The sequence below is a fragment of the Mustelus asterias genome, chromosome 4 (genome assembly GCF_964213995.1).
Source record: "Mustelus asterias chromosome 4, sMusAst1.hap1.1, whole genome shotgun sequence".
In the NCBI taxonomy this organism is placed as follows: domain Eukaryota; kingdom Metazoa; phylum Chordata; class Chondrichthyes; order Carcharhiniformes; family Triakidae; genus Mustelus; species Mustelus asterias.
Genome location: NC_135804.1, coordinates 108,282,776 through 108,304,242, shown reverse-complemented (window position 1 = coordinate 108,304,242; position 21,467 = coordinate 108,282,776). Strand labels below are relative to the sequence as shown.

Here is a 21,467-nt window from a genome sequence, read left to right as displayed (position 1 = left end):
GATAGGGCCTGGGTGGGATTGCTGTCGGTGCAGGCTTGATGGGCCGAATGGCCTCCTTCTGCACTGTAGGGATTCCATGATTATCAAATAAGTGATTACACTGAGCCACATTAGTAGATATCACAGCAGATGACTAAAAGCTTGTTCCAAGCAGTAGGTTTTAAGGAGTCCCAAAGAAGTTTATGAACTCCTCATACTCATTCTTGGAGTGGTGGTAGAGGGGACAGAAATTGAATTAAGAAGATGGTTTGTTACGGGGAAGAGAATCCTGGGGTTATTGTTGTAATCCTGGATAATCCAGGTATAGTAAGTATTTTTGACAGGAGAACAGGATCTGCTATAGTGCCTTATGTGGCGCAACCAGATCTGACAATTTAAGGGTAAACAAATTGTCCTCCATACACATTCAAATCTGTGTCCCTTGAACTGAAGGAAGTGGTGATAAGAGCCAGAACAGGGAGAATGAACAGAGTGAGCAAAAGTAATGGGCTCCATGGGGGCAGTGACATAGAGGTGAGAATGAGATTAAGCTTTGCAATAGATACAGAAATGATGAATGCCGGGCAGGTCAAGACTAAATTGCATTTGGTAATTCACTTGAAAATGCAGCTATAATGAAGTCAAATTAGGCAGCTTGGCTTCCTCCATATCTCACCACTTCCATCTAGCATCTTGAAATCTCTGCTGTCATCTTTTCAACAGTGTTGTCTCAACTCTACTTCATGATTTTTTTCACAACAACTATTAACTTTTCTAATACTTGCCTGAACAGCCACAACCTTTTATATGTTACAGCTCCGTACAGTCTGCATCCTTGCTTACTTGAAGTCCAATGTTCCTATTGCCCCTGTCCTTTTGAAATTTCATCAGCACACCCTAGCCCAGGGGGATTGACACTAATTTAGTAATCCCATCCAACCATCCATCCCTGCTTACTACATTAAAGGCCCTTTTTAAATGAAAGTTGTTGTACACATATGCCATTCCTCTAACAATGGGATACCCAACGTCCTGCACTCCCTCTGCTCAACAATAATAACTGCTTATTCAGATACTACACTCCTGTCTAAAGTCCACTGCCTTTGCATTGAGAACCTTTCTCTTTGACTATACCTTTGTCCTACCATGCCGTCCAAATTTGTTTTCCTTTTGCCTTGAAAACAGAGGACAAGCAAAGTAATTCTGAGACATCAGCTGGAGTCTTATGGAGGCAATGGAGATCTCAGCTGCCATATAGAATGCTGGTGAGAGCCTTGCATTGCCTCTTCCTTGGAATGCCAATCACATATTGTGCTATTCAGGCAGTTGATAGACAAATAGCAAGCTACTCTCTGGGACCAGAGATCAAGGATCAAGGCGACGGAAAATAGCCAAGCAGAGGGTTTACTTATCATACTTTCCACAATCCAAGTCTGCTGCTAAGTTGGCAGGGTGGCAGGATGAGGCCCTTAAGTGGGCATTAATTGACCACTCAAATGCCTCAATTAGCATTAGGGCAGGAAGGTGGTGGGGTTCTCACTCACCACCCTGCAACATGATTAAATATCCCCTCCCAGCATCAAACTCTGCACAGGCAAGGACAGAAGATTCCAGTCATTAGCTTGCAGGTGGGAAGTGTAAAACAGTGTAAATTGTTGAAATAATGGTGCAACTGTTTTAATGGTGAAATGACATTGATGAAATCATGTTTATTACTGACTATGTTGCAATTATTCACTATGCAAAACGCCAAATATGCTAAGGAATAGAGTTCCTATAATTCTTTTCTATGTGTTTAGCAAATAGCAATAGAAGTTAGATATTCCTTTTTTATAACCTGTATTTTCTGAAACTTGTATTGGTTCATCAGCAGAAAACAAAAACAAGAAATTGTTTTTTGAAAAGTTTTAAGCTGTTCCTTCTCAAAACACTTCCTACCTTTTGAATCCACTTTTGATGCTATTAACATGCACCACTACAGTCACTTCTCATTTAACTTCAGTATTAAGTAGGAGGAAAGTGTCCAAAGGACCTGTCAATTCAGCCTTGCAATTGTCTTGCAGGAGATATATATGTTCTGTATGGATTGTGTAATTGGCCCCACCTGTACTTCTCTTATTCTTCCTGTTCTTTCCCTCCAGCCCTCCATTCTTTACCAGAAAACTGCCAAATTACAGTAATCTAATTTTGTATCTTTTTTTGAAGTTGAGAATCTAACTTTTCATCTGAGTTCAATGAAGATTCATTGGCTCGGAACAGTTGGATGGCAACCCTCATTCTGTATCTCACAAATCAAGTAGACATGAAACAAAAATCAACAGAATGATAAGCCTTTATGCAAATAACACTATGTGGGCATTGTAGCATCTGTTAACTGTAAAGCTAAACAATTTTGCAACTGCAGCAGAACCTGTTTGAACTCTGCATTCTTGCTTATGTTATTTCTTTTGGGTTAAACCAAGTCTAAGGGGAAAAGTATTGCAAGAAAGAAAGGGATCTAGCTATTGTCTCTTGAGTCATGTTGTATGAATGTGATTAAGAGCTGTTCACTGGTTTCAAGAGGTTTCATGAAAGCTTCATTAGGTGCTTACAAAACCATTACCAGCCTCCATTCATCTGGGAATTTCCTGGGTTAATTAGATCTTCTTGTATCTTTTGATAGCTCCATTTAGATGTTGACTATAACTTGTCACTAGATGACACTGACTGTAGTCCCTCCAGACAAAGTTGTAGAAGAAAATATTTGGAATTTGATCATTGCCAGTACAATTATTGGTTCTATAGCCAGTAAATAGAATCACTATTTAAAAGCAACATTAATATTTGTGCCTCCAGAATGCCATTAATACCACAATTTTATTTTCCCTTGAGTTAACACAAAAATGACAGGTGGATGGCAATTAAGTTAAATGTGACTATACCATTCCTTTGTGCTGAATTCAACCTGGATATATTGTGAAGCAGAATTCAGAGCACAGAAGGCACTGGGGATTTCTTTTCAAGCTTGTGCATGTATAGTTCATAAAAAATTAAGTTTGCAACTTAAACGTTTTGGCTATGAGCCAATAATGTTAGCCAGAAATCCATGGAGGCTAAGTTCCAAAGTGTTGCAATCCACTGGTTCTATTACATTTACATTGGATGTTATATCTGAAATGAATATGGGTCATAAAAAGTTTTTAATGTGCCAAACATGTTTTGGCTTAAAGTGATATTTTCAATCTAATGCATGTAACACATTTATTCTTTAGCATCTGCATGTGCATCGAACCATTATTGCACACTGCACCTTTGGCTCTATAGCACTACAGTGACTCTTGTAATTAGAGAACCCATAACTGTCGTTATTCATTGCTGGAAATATGGCAACATGTGAAACAATAATACTACCAGAAGCATCTCACTCTACATATATACCGTAGAAAATCTATGACACAGGAAGTTTTTATGGAGCCCATAATGTCTGTGCCAGTTGACTGAAGGCTACCCAACCCAATCCAACTTTTCTGCACATGGTCACTCATTCTATAGTTTAAACTTTATTTATTAGTGCCCAAAATAGGCTTACATTAACGCTGCAATGAAGTTATTGTGAAAATAGGAGATGGCTCTTCAAGTGCATGTACATGTACTTTTCCAATGTAATTTGAATTTATGCCTCATGCTTTCTGGCAGTGAGATCCAAGTAGATCACCCCATTTATTTAGGCCCCTCATAATTTTATACACTCCAATTAAGTCACCACTTAGCCTCCTCTCTTTCAAGAGAATCGATTTCAATCTATCCTATCTTTCCTCATTGCTAAAATTTTCCACTCCTGGCCACAACGTCCTAAATCTCCTTGGCACCTTCCACATTTTTCCTGGTGACCAAAACTATGCATCATACTCCAACGTATTCTAACTTGTTTTTTATACACAAGCTTCCTACTCTGTGCCTCGGCTGATGAAGGAAAGCATGCCAATTGTCTTTTAAAACACCTACTGACCTCTCGCTACATTTAAAGGTCTATTATACTCCAAGGTCCCTTTGTTCCTTAACACTACTGAATATTCTCTCATTTGATCTGTACTCCTTGCCTTTTTGCACTTTCAAAATGCATTACCCCCTTCCTGTCATCCACATGGCCAATTTTTGCATCATCTGTCACTTTCTTTATCATGTCCTCTATATTTGAGACTAAATCAGTAATATAGGTAAGGGGCACGAGATTGGAGTTATTTTGAAGCTTGGCTTCATTAACATGCCTCAAGCGAGCAGGGAGGGCACCAAGCAAATAACCCACTGCAGCTTGCTGCTTGTGGAGGACCAAAAGTTGGACACTGAATAAGCTGAGTTTGGAGCTGGAGGGAGGAGTGCGGGCAATCTTGTGGGGACCTGGAGAATGTTAACAGCAATTTGAGGTTGTCAGGGGGCTCAGAAATTGAAATTGCCCCATGTGTCTACACATAGGCAGAGATTTATCCCATATCTCTAAAGAGCTTTTGAGGTGACCAAGATCGGGTCTTGAGCTGCAATGCTGGTTTAATCTGCCTTCAGTGTAAGACACCACCTTGATAAAGAAGCTGAAGTGTGCTCCAGGAAGAGTTGCCTGAAGGATCACTAAGGCTCAGATTGACAATTAAATTGCCAGCGAGTGCTCATTAAAAAGGTTGCATGCCATTTTGGTGACTACCACTTCAAATAACACTGTCCTAACAGCCACCATTGAACAGAAGTAAACAAGTTCTTGCCGAGGATTTGAAGCATTACTTAAAGCAGTGTTTAACTTTCACTGTTTAATTGTTGCTGGAGTCACCAGGAGGAAGGATCAAGGCCTGATCATGATTATTTTGCTAGCGGACCTCTGTTTGGTAGCAGAATAGGAGAGGAAGCCAGACAGAACATCAGCAGCTGCTACAGGAGAGTATGGGAGCTCCTTTCACCACTGCTTTTGCAAATACAGGTCATCCCTTCTCCCTTTGGACCTCCATTGCCATGTCTAAGAGCATATGCTTCTCTCTGTTATCGAGACCATCTTGAAATATTTAGTTGTGTGTCAGCCAATGCATTTCGCACCTTCAGTGGAGATAGGTGTCTGGAGGCTACACACCACTACACAAAATTTACTTCCAAACAGTGCTCACATGCTGAACTGGCAGGAATCTGCTTTAGTGTCTCCAGGTCTGTTCAAATCATGGTTAATCATCAATAACACCCAAAATTGTAGACTCACATCAGATTTTCAAACAGGTATATCTTATTAACACAGCATCTGCTTAGTACCTGTTTTCACCCTTACAGCAACATTTCTTCAATGTCAATTTAAATTGAAATCAGAAGTTTTATGAACATTGAAAAGAGCGAAGATAGGTTAACAATTCAATCGAAGACATTCATGTAATCATAGAGTCCCTGCAGTGCAGATGCATTGGGCCGAATGGTCTTTTCTGACAGAATATCTTATCCAGCCCTTTCCCTGTAACCCCACACATTTCCCATTGCTAATCCATCTAGCTTGCGCATCTTTGGACTGTGGGAGGAAACCGGAACACCTGGAGGAAACCCATGCAGACATGGGGAGAAAGTGCAAACTCCACACAGACAGTCACCCAAGTTTGGAATTGAACCTAGGCCCCTGGCGCTGTGAGACGGCAGTGCTAACCACTGTGCCACCATGTCGTCTTCTCCAAACATTCTGATTTCTCTTGTCCTATGTTTGTGTGCAATACATATATTTCCTTTGTAGATTGTGAGTCAGGTGCTAATGGAGCTTGTATATTTTCATTGACTTCAATGAGAAGGAATACTGTGAAAATCCACTAATCGCCACACTCCGGCGCCTGTTTGGGGACACTGAGGGAGAATTTAGCATGGCCAATGCACCTAACCAGCACGTCTTTTGGACTATGGGAGGAAACTGGAGCACCCAGAGGAAACCCACACAGACACGGGGAGAACGTGCAGACTCCACACAGACAGTGACCCAAGCCGGGAATTGAACCCGGGTCCCTGGCGCTGTGAGCAGCAGTGCTAAACTGTGCCGCCCTGGGTGTGGTTTATATTCTGTAGCCATTATGTTATTGCCCATTTTACACACAAGTTGAGTGTTCCACTTATCAAATGATTGTTTTTCCAATATCTTGATGTTTCTATTCATTATGTGACCAAGATTAGCTGTTATATCGTGCCACTCATGACTCCTGGGTGTGCGGGTGTGTCTATCTGTTTATTGTTTCTGTGCACATGTTACCCCATCAGTTTTTTTGATTGTGGCCTCCTAGCTTTTCACTTCTGAAGCAGGAAATGTATATTTTTCTTGTCATAAAAGCTGATTCCAGGAATAATTTTTAAAATGGAGTTGGACAGGTTCTTGAGGATGAAGAACTTATGAGGTTTGAATAAAAAGCAGAGATGTGGAATTAAGCATGACTGCTCTTTCAAAGAGCCAGCACAACAAGTTTGATGAACTCTTTCTGTGCTGTAGATTTTATGATTTTACGATGCTAACTGACCTGTTGTGTTTCTAACATTTTCTTTTTTGAAAATATCTGTAGGTTGAGTTATACGAGAGGTGGTTTCTTAATTTCAAAGGTATAAGTGAATTTCTGTAACTCCTGTTGGTATTCAGGGCTAACCATGCAGAAAGTTCTCCCCATTAAAACCTCTTCTTTTACTGTTTTACAACAAACAGAATACTGCGTGAGTAATGAAAATTATGCACGGATAAAGTTTCCCAAGAGGGTTCTGCTTACCCTAATTCTATCCCCCTCCTCACTAACACGCACACCTGAGGTGCGTTTCCAGGTTTGCTGCCACTTTCTGCAGGTTTTCCACTTCCTATTGACTGATGAGGAATTATCAGTAAATATTGAGATACAGTGATGTGAAGGCAGCTTGTACCACAATGTAACACTAGTTCATTACGTTTGCCTAATTGCGTGGGATCAATTTTCCAAGCAAGAATTCTTTTTTAAAAAATATGTCTGCACAATAAGAACAAAGTGGTGCACCGAGACGAATAAGAAGAGAATAAAATGTGAGATAATCAGGCCCCTATTCCCAGGTGAATGGGGGTTGCCACAAAGCGCACAGAGCTCCTGTTTCCTTAATGTCAACAGTTCACCGGCATTACAGCATTGCCTGAAATAGCATGAACAAGGTAAAAAAAAAATCTGGTTTAGCAGGTTTGCCCAAACATATTTCAACAGCAATCTGAAGAAGTGAACTCTGGTAGACCCTTGGGCAGAATTTACTATTTTAATTAATGTAACCTTCTGGTGCCTCTGCCATGAGACCTGGCAGTTTGTTTTATATGGTAGAGATCCTGGCATCAGAACTAAAAGGAGTTGATTATTACTTTAGCACAGAAACCCTAATCTGACATTGATCATTCATTTATATCAGCTCCAGGTTATTCTAAATAGTACAACAGTTTGACAAAATTATCCTGATTTATTAGGCAGAATTTTCTGCTCTCTCTAAAGTTAAAAGTTTATTTATTAGTCACAAGTAAGGCTTACATTAACACTGCAATGAAGTTACCAGTGGCATGTTTGGAGGTGGGTGGGTGGGGGGCGCATTTAATCAGGTGGGAATAACTTTGAGGTTGAAGTCTTTGTACTTTGTTTAATACAGAGGTACCTGTACCTCTTATTCATAAGACTGTAACCAAAGTAAGAATAGCAACATTGGAATGTAAAGATGATAACTGAATGACATATCGGATTATTTCTCTCTATTGAGTGACTGATGATAACAGATTTACTTTACAATTTACAGGGAATGACTTAGCTCTTAATTTCATGACAGCTTGCAATAATATGCTTAAAGTTTATTTATTAGTCACAAGTAGGCTTACATTTACACTGCAATGAAGTCACTGTGAAAATCCCCTAGTCGCCACACTCCAGCGCCTGTTTGGGTACACTGAGGGAGAATTTAGAATGGCCAATGTATCTAACCAGCATGTCTTTCGGGCTGTGGGAGGAAACCGGAGCACCGGAGGAAGCCCACGCAGACGCGGGGAGAACGTGCAAATCCACATAGACATTGACCCAAGCTGGAAATTGAACCCGGATCCCTGGCGCTGTGAGGCTGCTAACCACTGTGCCACCATGTGCGCCACCATACCACCATGAAAGGTTACAGCACAGAAAGAGGCCATTCGGCCTATCTTGCCAATGCCAGCCCGAGGGCTTAATGCCATAAAGTATTAATTAAACATAGTTAAAATGTATCTGAATTCATAAACACAGTTGATACTCTCATGGCATTGCTCCATCACCATCGGAGTATTGTGGCCACTGTGTGTACCATCTGCAAGACACACTACAGCAATTTGCCAAGTCTTCTTTGACACCATTTCCAAAACCTGCAGCCTCTACCACCTAGAAGGACAAGAACAACAGGCATACTGAAACACAACCACCTCTCTAAGTCGCATACCATCTATTGCCATTTTTTCATTGCTACTGGGTTAAAATTTTGTAGCTCCCTACCAAACAGTATTGGGGAAATCCCTTTATTACAGACTGGAGCAGTTCAAGACAACTTCTAAAAGACAATTGGCAACAGGCAATAATTGCTGATCTTGCCAGTGACACCCATATGGCAAGAATGAATAAGGAAATAGACAAAAATGAGTGGAAGAGACTGAAGTGAGAAGCAGCCTGGACCTAAGCTACAGATAGAGTAGTTGAGAAATAGGGATCATGGTGGGAAGCGGGATTTGGTGCGAGAGCTGCAGGACTTATGGACTGCCTGGTCGATAAGTTATTTTATAGTACTCACTTTTTTAATACTTTTTTTTGGGTCTCAATATGCAATTTTTTAATAATTGGCTAGAGATTGAAGGTGCAGCTGACAGGCAAATATGAGTAATTCTTTGTTTTACCTTGTTCTCTCCAACGTGGTTGCTATTAATCACGTGGTTAGTACTATACATCATTACCAATCAGTTAGTACTATACATGATTACCAATCAGAAAGCTTGACAATTTTTATGTTAATAACACGCTTGCATATGTGAATGAATGCCATGCACTTGAAGTACTTGCATTACGGCAAACTTGCTCACCTTACTATAGATTGGATAGAGCATAGCATAGTTAAAAAATATAATACAATTACAGTGCTGCAACACAGGTAATGACTACAATGACTGAATCCAGCATAGAGTATTGCAGCTGAAGCAAGAAATGCCATGGAAGTTTCAATTGATGAAGTCCATTTATAAATTTAGAATACTCTTCTTTCATTTGTGTGTGCACTTATGCAAATATTAAGACATTTTATCTACATTAAGTATTTGCACATGAGCTTCACTAATTGAAATTTCTAACCCACAGCAGTGTCCATTATGAAATTATTTCCTCTTGTGCTGCTCTTGTAAGCTCCCACCAGATTTCAATATGGTACAATGGATATTGAATTCATTTTGGAACCTGATTGTATGCGTGTTGAATTTTATTTATTGGCCATTAAACAAAGTTTAAATAACTTGCTTTGGGATCTACTGTGTCAGTCATGCTCGTTAGTGTTTGACTGGTGTATATGTGGGTGGTTTTGTTTACCCAGCATTGTACTTGATGCTAAAGAGCAAGCTCGGACATGTGGAGACTCTGAGGGCTGATGCAGTCAAAAGATTAGGTGCTGTGCTTTAATGCTAATGAAAACACTCCAATACAAAATGGCGAAGTTACAAATATGCTTTGTGAATAATCTTTTGGCATAGCTGTGGATAACTTTTGGTTTATATAACAATGAGAAGAATGCCATCTTGCCATGACCGTTGAAAGACTATTGACCTAATTTTAAATAAAGATAGGGAGACGTTTTCTACTCTGCTGTTATTGGATATCCTCATGTTTATCATAATGTTGCTTGGGATACTGGTAGAAAGCAAAACATTAATGTTAACTTATCTTAGAACATCCATTTTCTTGGCAGGTCATTCCATGTGCTCTGAACTTTTAAAAAAAAGAGAAATCTAGATAAAAGGACAAGGCTAATAATCCCATACACCAGTAAAGTTGAAATGAGAAAAGTAAGTTAAAAACATCAAGGACCAGTTAGGTAATGCTAGGCTGGTCCTTTAAAAAAAAACTAGGAGGAAGAAAAGACTGAATGAGACAAACGAGTCAAAAGTCTTGAGACCCAAGGAAGGGAATCAAAGTAAGAGACATTATGATGAGTTCACACAGTAAGGAAGTAACAGAAAAAAATACAGTCGATGACTTATTTAAAGATTGGAAGAAACAATAGAATATATTCAGAATTTAGAATTACATGGGCTAAGTAGGTCATTCAGTCTGCTCTGGAACCACCATATTAATGCTATTTGTTTAGAACATCTATTGATCTAACAGCATTCATTTCCATAAATATGTATTGCTAAAGGACTGTTACAATAAATCCCCAAGGTTGTTGAAAGAAATTAATGCAAGATCAAATTAAACAGATTAAAATAGCAGAATGAATAATTTCTGACAAATAAGTATTGATTTATGGGAATCAATATAGTCTTTAGTGTTAAATTATGCACCGGATTTTTATGGAAGCTGGATGACTCCAGAGCCATTTAAAAATGTTGGGTAGGACTCGATTTCTCCACTCTGTTTCTCACTCAATAGTGGGGGGTCACGGAAAAGCGGAGACACTAATATTTTGCCTCATATTTCACGGTGGGGGACAGTAGTGCCTTCCCAATAGTAACAGGTAAGGCAGAGGTTATAGAAAGGGAGGAACTTAGAATAATCACCAGGGAAGAAGGTACTGAGAAAGCTATTGGGATTGAAGGCAGACAAGTCCCCAGGGCCTGTGGTCTACATTCTAGGGTCTTAAAGGAAGTGGCAGAGGAGATAATGGAGCCAATTGTTACAATATTCCAAAATTCCCTCAATGTGGGAAAGGTTCCAGTGGATTGGAAAAGTATTCATATTATTCAAAAAGGGCAGGAGGCAGAAAGTAGGAAACTATAGACCAGATAGTTTAACATCGGTCATTGGGAAATTGTTAGAATCTGTTATAAAGGAATTAATAACAGAAATAACAGTGATAACATTTGGAAAGTCAAAACACAATCCATCAGAGTCAACATGGTTTAATGAAGGGTAAATCATGTTCGACTAATTTGTTAGAATTCTTCCAAGATGTAGCAAACAAAGTAGATAATGGGGATCCTGTAGATGTAGCATATCTAGACTTTCAGAATTTGATAAGATGCACACAAAAAGGCGGCATGGCGGCACAGTGGTTAGCACTGCTGCCTCACAGCTCTAGGGATCTGGGTTCAATTCCAGCCTTGGGTGACTGTGCAAACTCTGAAATTCGCCCCGTGTTTGCGTGGGTTTCCTCCAGGTGCTGCAGTTTCCTCCCACAGTCCAAAGATGTTTAGGTTAGGTGGAATGGCCATGGGAAATGTATGGGGTTATGGGTATAGGGCAGAGGAGAGGGCTTGGGTAAGATACTCTGTCAGAGAGTCGGTGCCGACTCAATGGTCAAATGGCCTCTTCGGCACTGTAGGGATTCTCTGATCCTATGATAAGGTACGATCACATGGGGTTATGGGTAATTTATTAGCTCGGATAGAGGACTGGCTAACCAACAGAAAGCAGAGAGTTGGGATAAATGGGTATTTTTCTGGTTGGCAAGATGTAATTAGTGGAGTGCCCCAGGGTGCAGTCCTCAGGCCCCAACTATTTAATAAGAACATAAGAACTAGGAGCAGGAGTAGGCCATTTAGCCCCTCGAACCTGCTCCACCATTCAATAAGATCATGCTGATCTTTTCATGGACTCAGTTCAATTTACCTGCCCGCTCACCATAACCCTTAATTCCTTTACTGTTCAAAAATGTATCTATCCTTGCCTTAAAAACATTCAACAAGATAGCCTCAATTGCTTCACTGGGCAGGGAATTCCACAGATTCGCAACCCTTTGGGTGAAGAAGTTCCTCCTCAACTCAATCCTAAATCTGCTCCCTCTTATTTTGAAGCTATGCCCCCTAGTTCTGGTTTCACCTACCAATGGAAACAACCTTCCTGCTTCTATCTTATCTCTTCCCTTCATAATTTTATATGTTTCTATAAGATCCCCCTCATTCTTCTAAATGCCAATGAGTATAGTCCCAGTCTACTCAGTCTTTCCTCATAAGCCAACACTTTCAACTCCAGAACCAACATTATACTCCACCTGCCAGACCCTTGCCCACTCACAGAAACTATCTATATCCTTTTGCAGACATTCAGTGTTCTCTGCACACTTTGCTCTACCACTCATCTTAGTATAATCTGCGAATTTTGACACACTACGCTTGTTCCTAGCTCCAAATCATCTATGTAAATTGTAAACAAAAACAACACTGATTCCTGAGGCACACAACTAGTCACTGATCACCAACCAGTAAAACACTCATTTATCCCCACTCTTTGGCTTCCTCTATCCTCTAATCAATCCTCTATCCAGGCTAATGCATTACCCATAACACCATTGACCTATCTCATGCAGCAGCCTTTTGTGCGGCACCTTGTCAAATGCCTTCTAGGAATCCAGATATACCACATCCACTGGTTCCCCATTGTCCACCATGCTCATAACGTCCTCAAAAAATTCCACTAAATTAGTTAAACAAACATCTACAAGCTATATTAATGACTTGTATACAAGGATAGAAGATCGTATAGCCAAATTTGCAGATGTCACTAAAATAGGTGGGATAGTAAGTTGCAATGAGGAAATAAGATATCTACAAATGGATGTGAATAGGTTAGGTGAGTAGACCAAAATTTGGCAGATGGAGTTTAACGTGGATAAATGTGAGATTATCCATTTTGGTTGGAAAAATAGAAAGGCAACTTATTATCCAATGGAGAGAAACCTGGGAGTGCTTCGGTGGAGATCTTGGTGCCCTTGTGCATGAATCACAGAAAACTGGTATGCAGGTACAGCAGGTAATATGGAAGGCAAATGGAATTTGCTAAAAGGTTAGAGTATAAAAGTAGAAAAGTGTTGCTGCAATTATTCAAGGCATGGGTGAGACCACACTTGGAATACTATGTACAGTTTTAGTCCTCTTACTTGAGGAGGGATGTAGTTGCATTGGAGGCAGTTCAGAGGAAGTTCACTAAATTGGTTCCAGAGATGAGGGGTTTGTCTTATGAAGAGAGATTGAGCAGCTTAGGCCTATCTTCTCTAGAATTTAGAAGAATGAGAGAAGATCTAAATGAGGTATATAAGAAGACAAAGGGGCTTGACAAAGTAGACGTAGAGGGGATGTTTTCTCTTGTGGGGCAATCTAGCATGAGAGGTCATAGTTTTAGGATAAGGGATAACAGATTTAAAACAGTGATGAGGAGAAATTACTTCTCTCAAAGCATCGTGAATCTATGGAATTCACTACCCTAAAGTGTGGTGGATGTCAGGACATTGAGTAAGTTTAAGGAGGAGATAGACAGATATTCAATGAAAATCTCCTTTGCGAAGAAATGAGGGGTCGGGAGGGTCGAACTGGTTAATTCCAACTTTGTTTTCAAAAGCTGTTGTTTCTTTTTTAAAACTGTGCAGTATTAAGAATTATTTGAAGGGTTATGGAGAATGGGCAAGGAAGTGGAGTTGAGGCCAAGATGAGATCAGCCATGATTGTATTGAATGGCGAAGCGGGCTCAAGAACTAAAGTTTAAGTTTATTTATTAGTGTCACCAGTAGGCCTACATTAACACTGCAATGAAGTTACGGTGAAAATCCCCAAATCACCACACTCCAGCGACTGTTTGGGCACACTGAGGGAGCATTTAGCATGGCCAATGCACCTAACCAGCACATAGTTTGGACTGTGGGAGGAAACAGGAGCACCCGAAGGAAACCCACACAGACACAGGGAGAACATGCCGACTCCGCACAGACAGTGACCCAAGCCGGGAATCAAACCTGGGTCCCTGGTGCTGTGAGGCAACAGTACTAAACACTGTGTCACCATGCTACCCACTGAATTGCCTACTCATGCTCCTAGTTCTTATGTTCTTATTTCACTGTGATTATGTTATATAGTTTTAAGCACAGTGCTGATTTTGTGCAAAAACTGCTTGAGTGATTTCCATTGCTTTTGTGCTGAAAAAAACTATATATACCAGATCCTTTAAACATTTTGGCTGTTTCAGCCAAACCTATATTTCTCATTTCGATAGCTTTACCCCCATTCAATTACTCAAGTTACATTTTGCTAGTGCCACCCATGTGCTGGTATAGACTTAGATCTGGATATAAAAGAATTCCAGAACAACCCTGTTCATCTGATTTTGATGCATCTCAAGAGTTGGAACATGGAAGCATCCCCAAACATTTTGTTAGCTTTCTGTATTTTGCTTCCACCTTTCCCTGTGATTTGTTTTACGTTTGTCAGTGAGAATTGCTTTGCACATAGTGTTGCAAAGATATTTTGAACCCCCAAGCATTTCAAACATCTGAGCGGTGGGTATGGGCTATCCAATGGGCATACCTCTGTACTCTATTATATCAAAAGAGGAAGAATAACAGCAGAGCCAACAGTTACAAGAGTGGGCATCATGGCAGACAAGAATCCATCTCCAGAGAACATTGAGGCAGTATTGTGACATTTCTCAGGATCTATGTCCATGGAATGCACTGTCCAATAAAAGCCATTGGGCACCTGTATGAAAGTTTAGAAGATCTCAAAGACATCAAGCTTCAGTCAATTGCTGGCACAGCATTAATTATCTATACAGATGAGTTCTCCCTGGCCCTGAAATTTATGGTTTCAGGCCTTTCCAGTCAGACACAGAATTAATGCACTTTGGCAACTTCCCTCATGCTGGGTATTGCAGGCAATTTGCATGATCAGCAAGCGGACGTTTTCCCATTGGCGTAATATGAACTGAAGAACTGTAAGGGCATGCGTTAGCTAGGTGACTGATGCCCTAATTTGAAGGATACTTGACTCCATCAATCATGGCATAACCCCCACAAAACAAAGAGACAGTGTTATTCAAATGTGCAGGTTCACAAGCTTCCCAAGGATGTAAAGGTCTGAAGGCGACAACTTGGACACTCACTGAAATACATCAATGGGAAAACTTCCGCTTGCTGATCATGCAAATTGCCTGCGATACCCAGCATAAAGGAAGTTGTCAAAGTGCATTAACTCTGCAGCATTCAGCCACCATAGTTATTTAGTGAGGGGAGCTGAAATGAGGGATGGATCCTGGGCAGAAGTCTTATTTGCTGATTCCATTAAGTGTGACCAATGAGACTCATTGCAATGGAATCCATGAAGGAACTTGGCAGGCGTGGAGAGGAACACATTCAGATGCCTGAACAAATCGGGGGATTATTTTAAATAAGTACACAACAAGAATAAGTTGTGCAGGCTTGTTGTTTGTAGGATAGGGTGAACTGTTCAACTGGACTGTAGGTTGAAGAGCACACTGTGTGAGTACTGTTTCAAGAGTGCTTAGATATGTGATCCCTAGCATAGACAAGAAAGAAAAGGATGACATGTTGGATTTCTTGCATTGCTAGTTCTTGTCAAGTCGTTGAACTTCCAACACCGCTCTCGGAGTGAGAGAGTTGGCACCCAGTGCTAATACCAACTCCAGCTGTGCACAATGATTCATGATTTTGGCCAGTTTAACCAGAAACTGCACAGAAGTTGATCTTTGCTCATTTCAATCTTCTCCAGGAAGGTTTACAGGTCTCCATCAGAGAAGTTCCATGCCCTCATTCAATGAGCAGTCGGGTAGTTATCGTTCTGCGAAAGGATAAATGGAAGTGCTTTTGAAATACTAAAAACACACTTAATATCGATTTTAAAAATGAGAGAGGGAAGAAATAACTGACACTCACCTTCTACTTCCAAACCTTGTACTGAAGAATGAAGTTTCCATAGGCCCCTTCTGGTTGTGCATGGTTCACACTGATATTCGCATTGCAGAACAGGAAGTGAACGCTGCAGGGAACTAATGTGTAACCTCCTATCATAGAAATCAGTAAACGCAGCAGCACAAATAATGCTGTGTCTGCAGCATTAATTAGATCCAGTAAATATCAGAATTTGATACACTGCTGTCTCAGTGACAGTCCTGTATGCATCATATACTTCTGTCTCAATAATGGTCCTGTTTACATCACATATTGTTGTCTAAGTTCAGTATATCTTGTATACTCTCCAAAACTGCAAAGTACTCGATTTCCAATATGAATCTTACAATTTGTAATAATAACCTGCCCCCATCAGCAGTAATCTGTAATTCTGATATATGGCTTTACATCAATCACAGCTAATCAGCAGAGTCATGCCCCTTCCCAGTTCCATAATATCATCCAGTGTATGACTTGTTTTACATTATTTAAGTATCTCGAGCTTTTGAAAGAATTAACAATAGAATTCCACAAGCTTGTATCGAAACAATATAATACTTTTAGAATCTGCAGAGTTTGATGTAAAAATTTGCTTTGTGATGAGAAATTTGACCAGAGTTCACTTTACATTCATTTATATGGGATTCCATTGCTGTGTGTGCTTAACATAATTGGTATAACCCCACTGCAGATGAGATTTGTACTGTCTAAAACAACTGTGTGTGGATTGCTGAATAGTGGTTTATGTAAGAGGAATTGACTTCAGCAAAATAGTAAAATAGGGGAGAAATTGCAAGTAAGAAAGAAAAAAACCAGGCCTTCAGGGTTATCTGCTGTCATTAGTTTCTTCTTTGTTATTCGGAAATTGAAGAGATTTGAAGACTTGGAAGAGAATCTTTTAAAACCATTGATTTGACAATGAATTCAGTCTGAACAAATTTCATTTTTAACAGATCACAAATCTTTTTTTGCTAGTAACAACTAGTTGTATGTGCAAATATTAGGAAATGCCAGAATACCAAAGTATATAACAGTTAAAGTTATATACTTTGTGGAAGTACCACGCATTACATCACCCAGCCATGTAAAGTGCTGAGACTTGATCCAGTTCTATGGTCCCATTCTTAAACCTTGAATGGCTCGATGTGATGTATCATATAAAATGCACAATTGCTTTGACAGCATATCATAGAACATATGCAGGCATTAACTTATGATCGTCAAGGAAAATAGCATACCTGTGTGGGTCCTTTGATGCGCTTTCAAGTGAGAACTCTTGGTGTAAACTTTGGTGCAGCCTGTAAAACAATACAGAATAACATTCTGTTTCATTTCAGAAGTATAATTCTACCCCCTTGCTCTGAAAAAATATCTATTAAATTTACTAATTCCAGAGCAGTAAACCTCAACCTATGGAATTCCACTCAGAAAGAAGCTGCTGAGCTACTTTGAGAATCAGTTGCTTGAAGTTCTAGAAGTTATCTACTATAACTTACTATACTATCATTATTAGATTAATAAGGGTCGGATTCTCCAACCTCGCCCGCAGCTGGGATTCTCCGGTCCTGCTGCCGTGAACAGAGATTTGGCTGAGCATCGAATTCTCTATTCTTGCTGGCAGTGGGATGTGAATAGCTGGAGAATTCCGGCCGAAATACCTATGCACGTGTCTGGTCTAGTATTTTCTGCTTCAATTAGAATCTCTCTCTTTATATACACTTAATGAAACAGGTATCAGACATGGCTGTGGATACTAAACAAACATTCTTCAGAAAAATGAGAAGTAAAGCCATTGATCCGACTCACTGATTTCAGCAGTTTTTAAATAGCAGCAAATATCTTGATTTAATGGTGTTAAAGCAATGGGCTTAATGATATAGAACAGGTTAGTAGTTGAACATGAAAAAAAATGCTCCAGACAGAAGGACACCTCTTACCACTGTCACAGGAGGTTGGTGCTACAGATAAAATCATTTAAGAGGTATAGCAGGTGAGAAGTTGGAACAAGTTATCTAGCCTCCTTGTCCAAATCCTGCAAATTTGTCTGCATATACGTCCATTGCAAAATGCAAACATAGAAGAGGCGAATCTCCATTGAGATTCTACTGCCCGACTGTCACAAGCTTTGATGGAAGATGTGCCGAAGGTTTACCCCCTTTTTCTAAAGTTTCTGTGGCTTTTGATTAAAGTCACAGCAGATGAGAAGGTGAACCCCGTATGGAGATTCAACACTGAACTGATCCTCTAAACATTGTGAGGTAGTTATAAAATGGCACAGTTGGCTTTTTATTTTCTGAATTCAGAATCAAAACATTGCACATGAGACATACATCATTGCAATGAGTCAGCTTGGGTTTTGAATAAATGATCCAGTATTTAACTATCCAAAACTTATGTATACAAAGGTTGGGGAGCTGGTGAGTTGACTACTTGAAAATCTCATCAAAATTTTCTATTGAGAGAACTGCATGAGTGCAGGCAAGCAGACTGGTGTCTCGATCATTTGCAAAATTGCAACCATTGCCTTACAACTTGACATTCTGGTTTTTAAAACTGAGCTATACAGCCCAAGAAGATTGCAGATACATTCACTTGTCTGATCTCAGTTAGAATAGAAGTGAAGCTGCTACAACTGATTTCACTACCCCTTAAAGCAAATATCACACTAGATTCTTGCGATTCAGCAATTTAAAAAAATTATATTATTCATTCTTGGAACGTGAGCATCATTGGCAAGGCCAGCATTTATTGCTCATCCCCAATTGCCCTTGAGATGCTAGAAAGTACAGTTGGGCATTGAGTTAGGCTAAGATGTTGGAATAGATTTCCAAAGCTTACTGTTTAGGTTTATATATGAAGAATGGCCACTGAAGCAAGGCAACATGTCTCAGTATGAATTTATATTTTAACAGAGGAGAAGGAGGCAGCAGTCCAGGGGTACAAAAAAGACTTGACATTGAATTTAAAATTCATAGTAATCGCCTTTGTATAGATAACAAATATTTAAAGGTTTTAATGCAACAAGCACTCATACCTGGGAAATCACAATGATGAATACGTCGCTTCTCCAACTCCGGGTTATTACGCCGACTGTATCTTGTTGACTGGAAGCCAGGCTGACAGGGCGACAAGCTGGTCTGAAGGCTATGCATCGGTGGATGATGAACTATCTTTGATGCTACTGATGCAGCATATGATGGTGGTGGCGAGAGAGTATTGATAAGGTCAGGCTGGTTTTCTGGGCTACCAGGTTGAGAGTTTGGTGGCGAGGGTGGCAGGTATGAGGTTTGTTGCGGATAAAACTGAGCTGGCACCGCAAAGTTGTTTGGTGTCGATACAACAGGCTGGAAGTGTTTAATTGCAGACTGGGTAGACAGATTGGTTGCTCCAGCCATGCCTGTTGACATGGTAACACTGTTACAACTGTGAATAACTGTAGTGTTGCCAAGTGACTGGGTAGAGCTCAAAGGCATGTTGACAACATCTGTATTGATTGGCATCTGATATAGTTGGGGTTGATGCGAACTGACGGGCAGTTGTAGCTCAGGGGAAGAGGCTTCTTGCTTGATGAAGATATTATTCACAGGAACTGACTGTGGTACACTGAACACACTGGTGAATTCGGGCAGGGCATGCGTTGTGGACGTGCATGACTGGGTGAAATTAGTAACTGGCTCTGTCTTGACTTGTGGAAGAGCTTGCTTTGTTGGTCTGTAAAGGCCTGTTCTCAAGTGGGTGATATCAGGCAGGATCAGGTTGATATTCAGGCTGTATGGTGATGTTATTTGCTCCTCAAAAAACTCATCTACCACTGAGGCACTCTCTCTTCGGTATTTCTTCTGGTCCAGAACTGTTGGAGCTGGTGGAATCAGTGGGGCGAGATACTTGTCCATTTCTGATCTTGCCTTTTTTTAAAGAAAACGAATACACTCATTTGTTTTGTGTACATTGTCAATAATTAAAGGATGCCAACTTTGCTAATACTTTGAGTTTCATGGTGCCACAACAACAAAATGTTAAAATATTTTTGTATTTGATTTTCAGTTGACTATTTCACCAACATTAATGCTAATAAACTTCAACAATTTTTGAAAAATATCCTAAAATAGAAAACCATTATTTTATACCTTTTTGCCAGCGTACATTTAAATTGTACTTTTGATAGATTAACCAGTACCTAGTTCCTATTGTTAACAGAGGCATTTTTCAGACAGTTTAAAGCAGTGCTTCTAGTAAAAGAGGCTGGTTGTTACTTGCAGGTTTACAGAATGCATTATCTGACACTTGTATAGGAGGTACACCACAGCTTGGCGGCACTGTCAGTAAACTCTACAGAATGGTCATGTTCCTAATGATTCAAATGGCAACCGCTAAAGTGGTCACTCCAATGCATTTATTTCTGGTGAAAATCTCTTTTTTTAAAAATGGCTTCCCCCTTTTCTCACTTTAAAGGTCTTTATGCAAGTACTATACATGACTGGGTGGCACGGTGGCACAGTGGCACACTGCTGCCTCACAGTGCCAGGGAGCTGGGTTCAATTCTGACCTTGGGTGATTGTGCAAACTCTACACATTCTCCCCGTGCCAGCGTGGATTTTCTTCAAGTGCTCCGGTTTCCTCCCACAGTCCAAAGATGTGCATGTTAGGTGGATTGGCCATGCTAAATTGCCCCTTAGTGTCCCAAGATGTGTAGGATAGGGTGATTATCAGTGTAAATATGTGGTGTTATGTGAATAGGGTCAGGTGTGATGCTCCGTCAGAGAGTGGGTGCAGACACGATAGGCCAAATGGCCTCATTCTGCACTGTAGGGATTCTATAAACACAAGTTATTCCCAGGCTAGCTGCTTTGAAACAGGCAGCTGAGTGAAAGTGACATTTTATTCTGTCAATAATATCGGCTCAGTGCCATCACATCAGAAATTCAATCGGAGGGCATTCAAGGGCACAAACTGTTAGCTTATCGCTCGAGGTCACAGTGAGATCCATGCTCCTACATTGCTCATAAAATTAACCGTCAGAACGATTATCATTTGATGTTGAGAAATTTCAGTACTTTTGTTTTATTTTAGCCGATTACTTTTCAACATAAGCACTTTTAGGTAATTCTACGTTAAATTTAGATGTTTGATTTTTCAATGACAGTCCAGGTAAGTAGTCTGACTGGCACTATTGCTTTGGTATGCTGTTCTAATAGTTTATGATGCCATGAAAGCTGACATTATACTGGTTTCAGGGACATTTTCATCGTAAAAATGGCAGCATTATTCATTTGTATATTATCCAGATTGCGTTTAACTGCAGCAGCCAAAGTCTATGTGGGGGTGTTTACTCTCTGCAATCTGCGTATTGCTTGACTGATTCAAGATTGTGGTTCCAGTAAATAATATATTCTCCTAATCAGAGTGCCTTCATATTTCACAAGCATAGCTGTCAAGTCAAGATTTCCTGATTTTTTTTTTAAATGGCTTCTGCACAATGGGAGTAATTAACGATTTCATGGCAAAATTTCTTGGATCCCATTCAGTTTTTCCAGCCTTAACTAACAACTACACTGAAGGGAGTTTAAGGTCATCAGGTGGTCGTACCAGGAGTCCACAGCTACTCTGCCATACCAGGAATACCTCTATAAATA

At 40.1% G+C, this 21,467-nt stretch overlaps 1 protein-coding gene across 1 annotated transcript in view; it reads right to left on the bottom strand.

Moving 5' to 3' along the window:
- klf5l (Kruppel like factor 5 like) overlaps window positions 1-21,467 on the bottom strand; it is a 64,204-nt gene that overhangs the window by 20,099 nt on the left and 22,638 nt on the right. The window contains exons 3-4 of the mRNA XM_078211554.1: window positions 18,869-19,739; window positions 17,073-17,132 (exon numbers count right to left, since the gene is read on the bottom strand). Of these exons, the coding sequence (XP_078067680.1) occupies window positions 17,073-17,132; window positions 18,869-19,739 (931 nt within the window). The remainder of the gene's footprint in view (window positions 1-17,072; window positions 17,133-18,868; window positions 19,740-21,467) is intronic.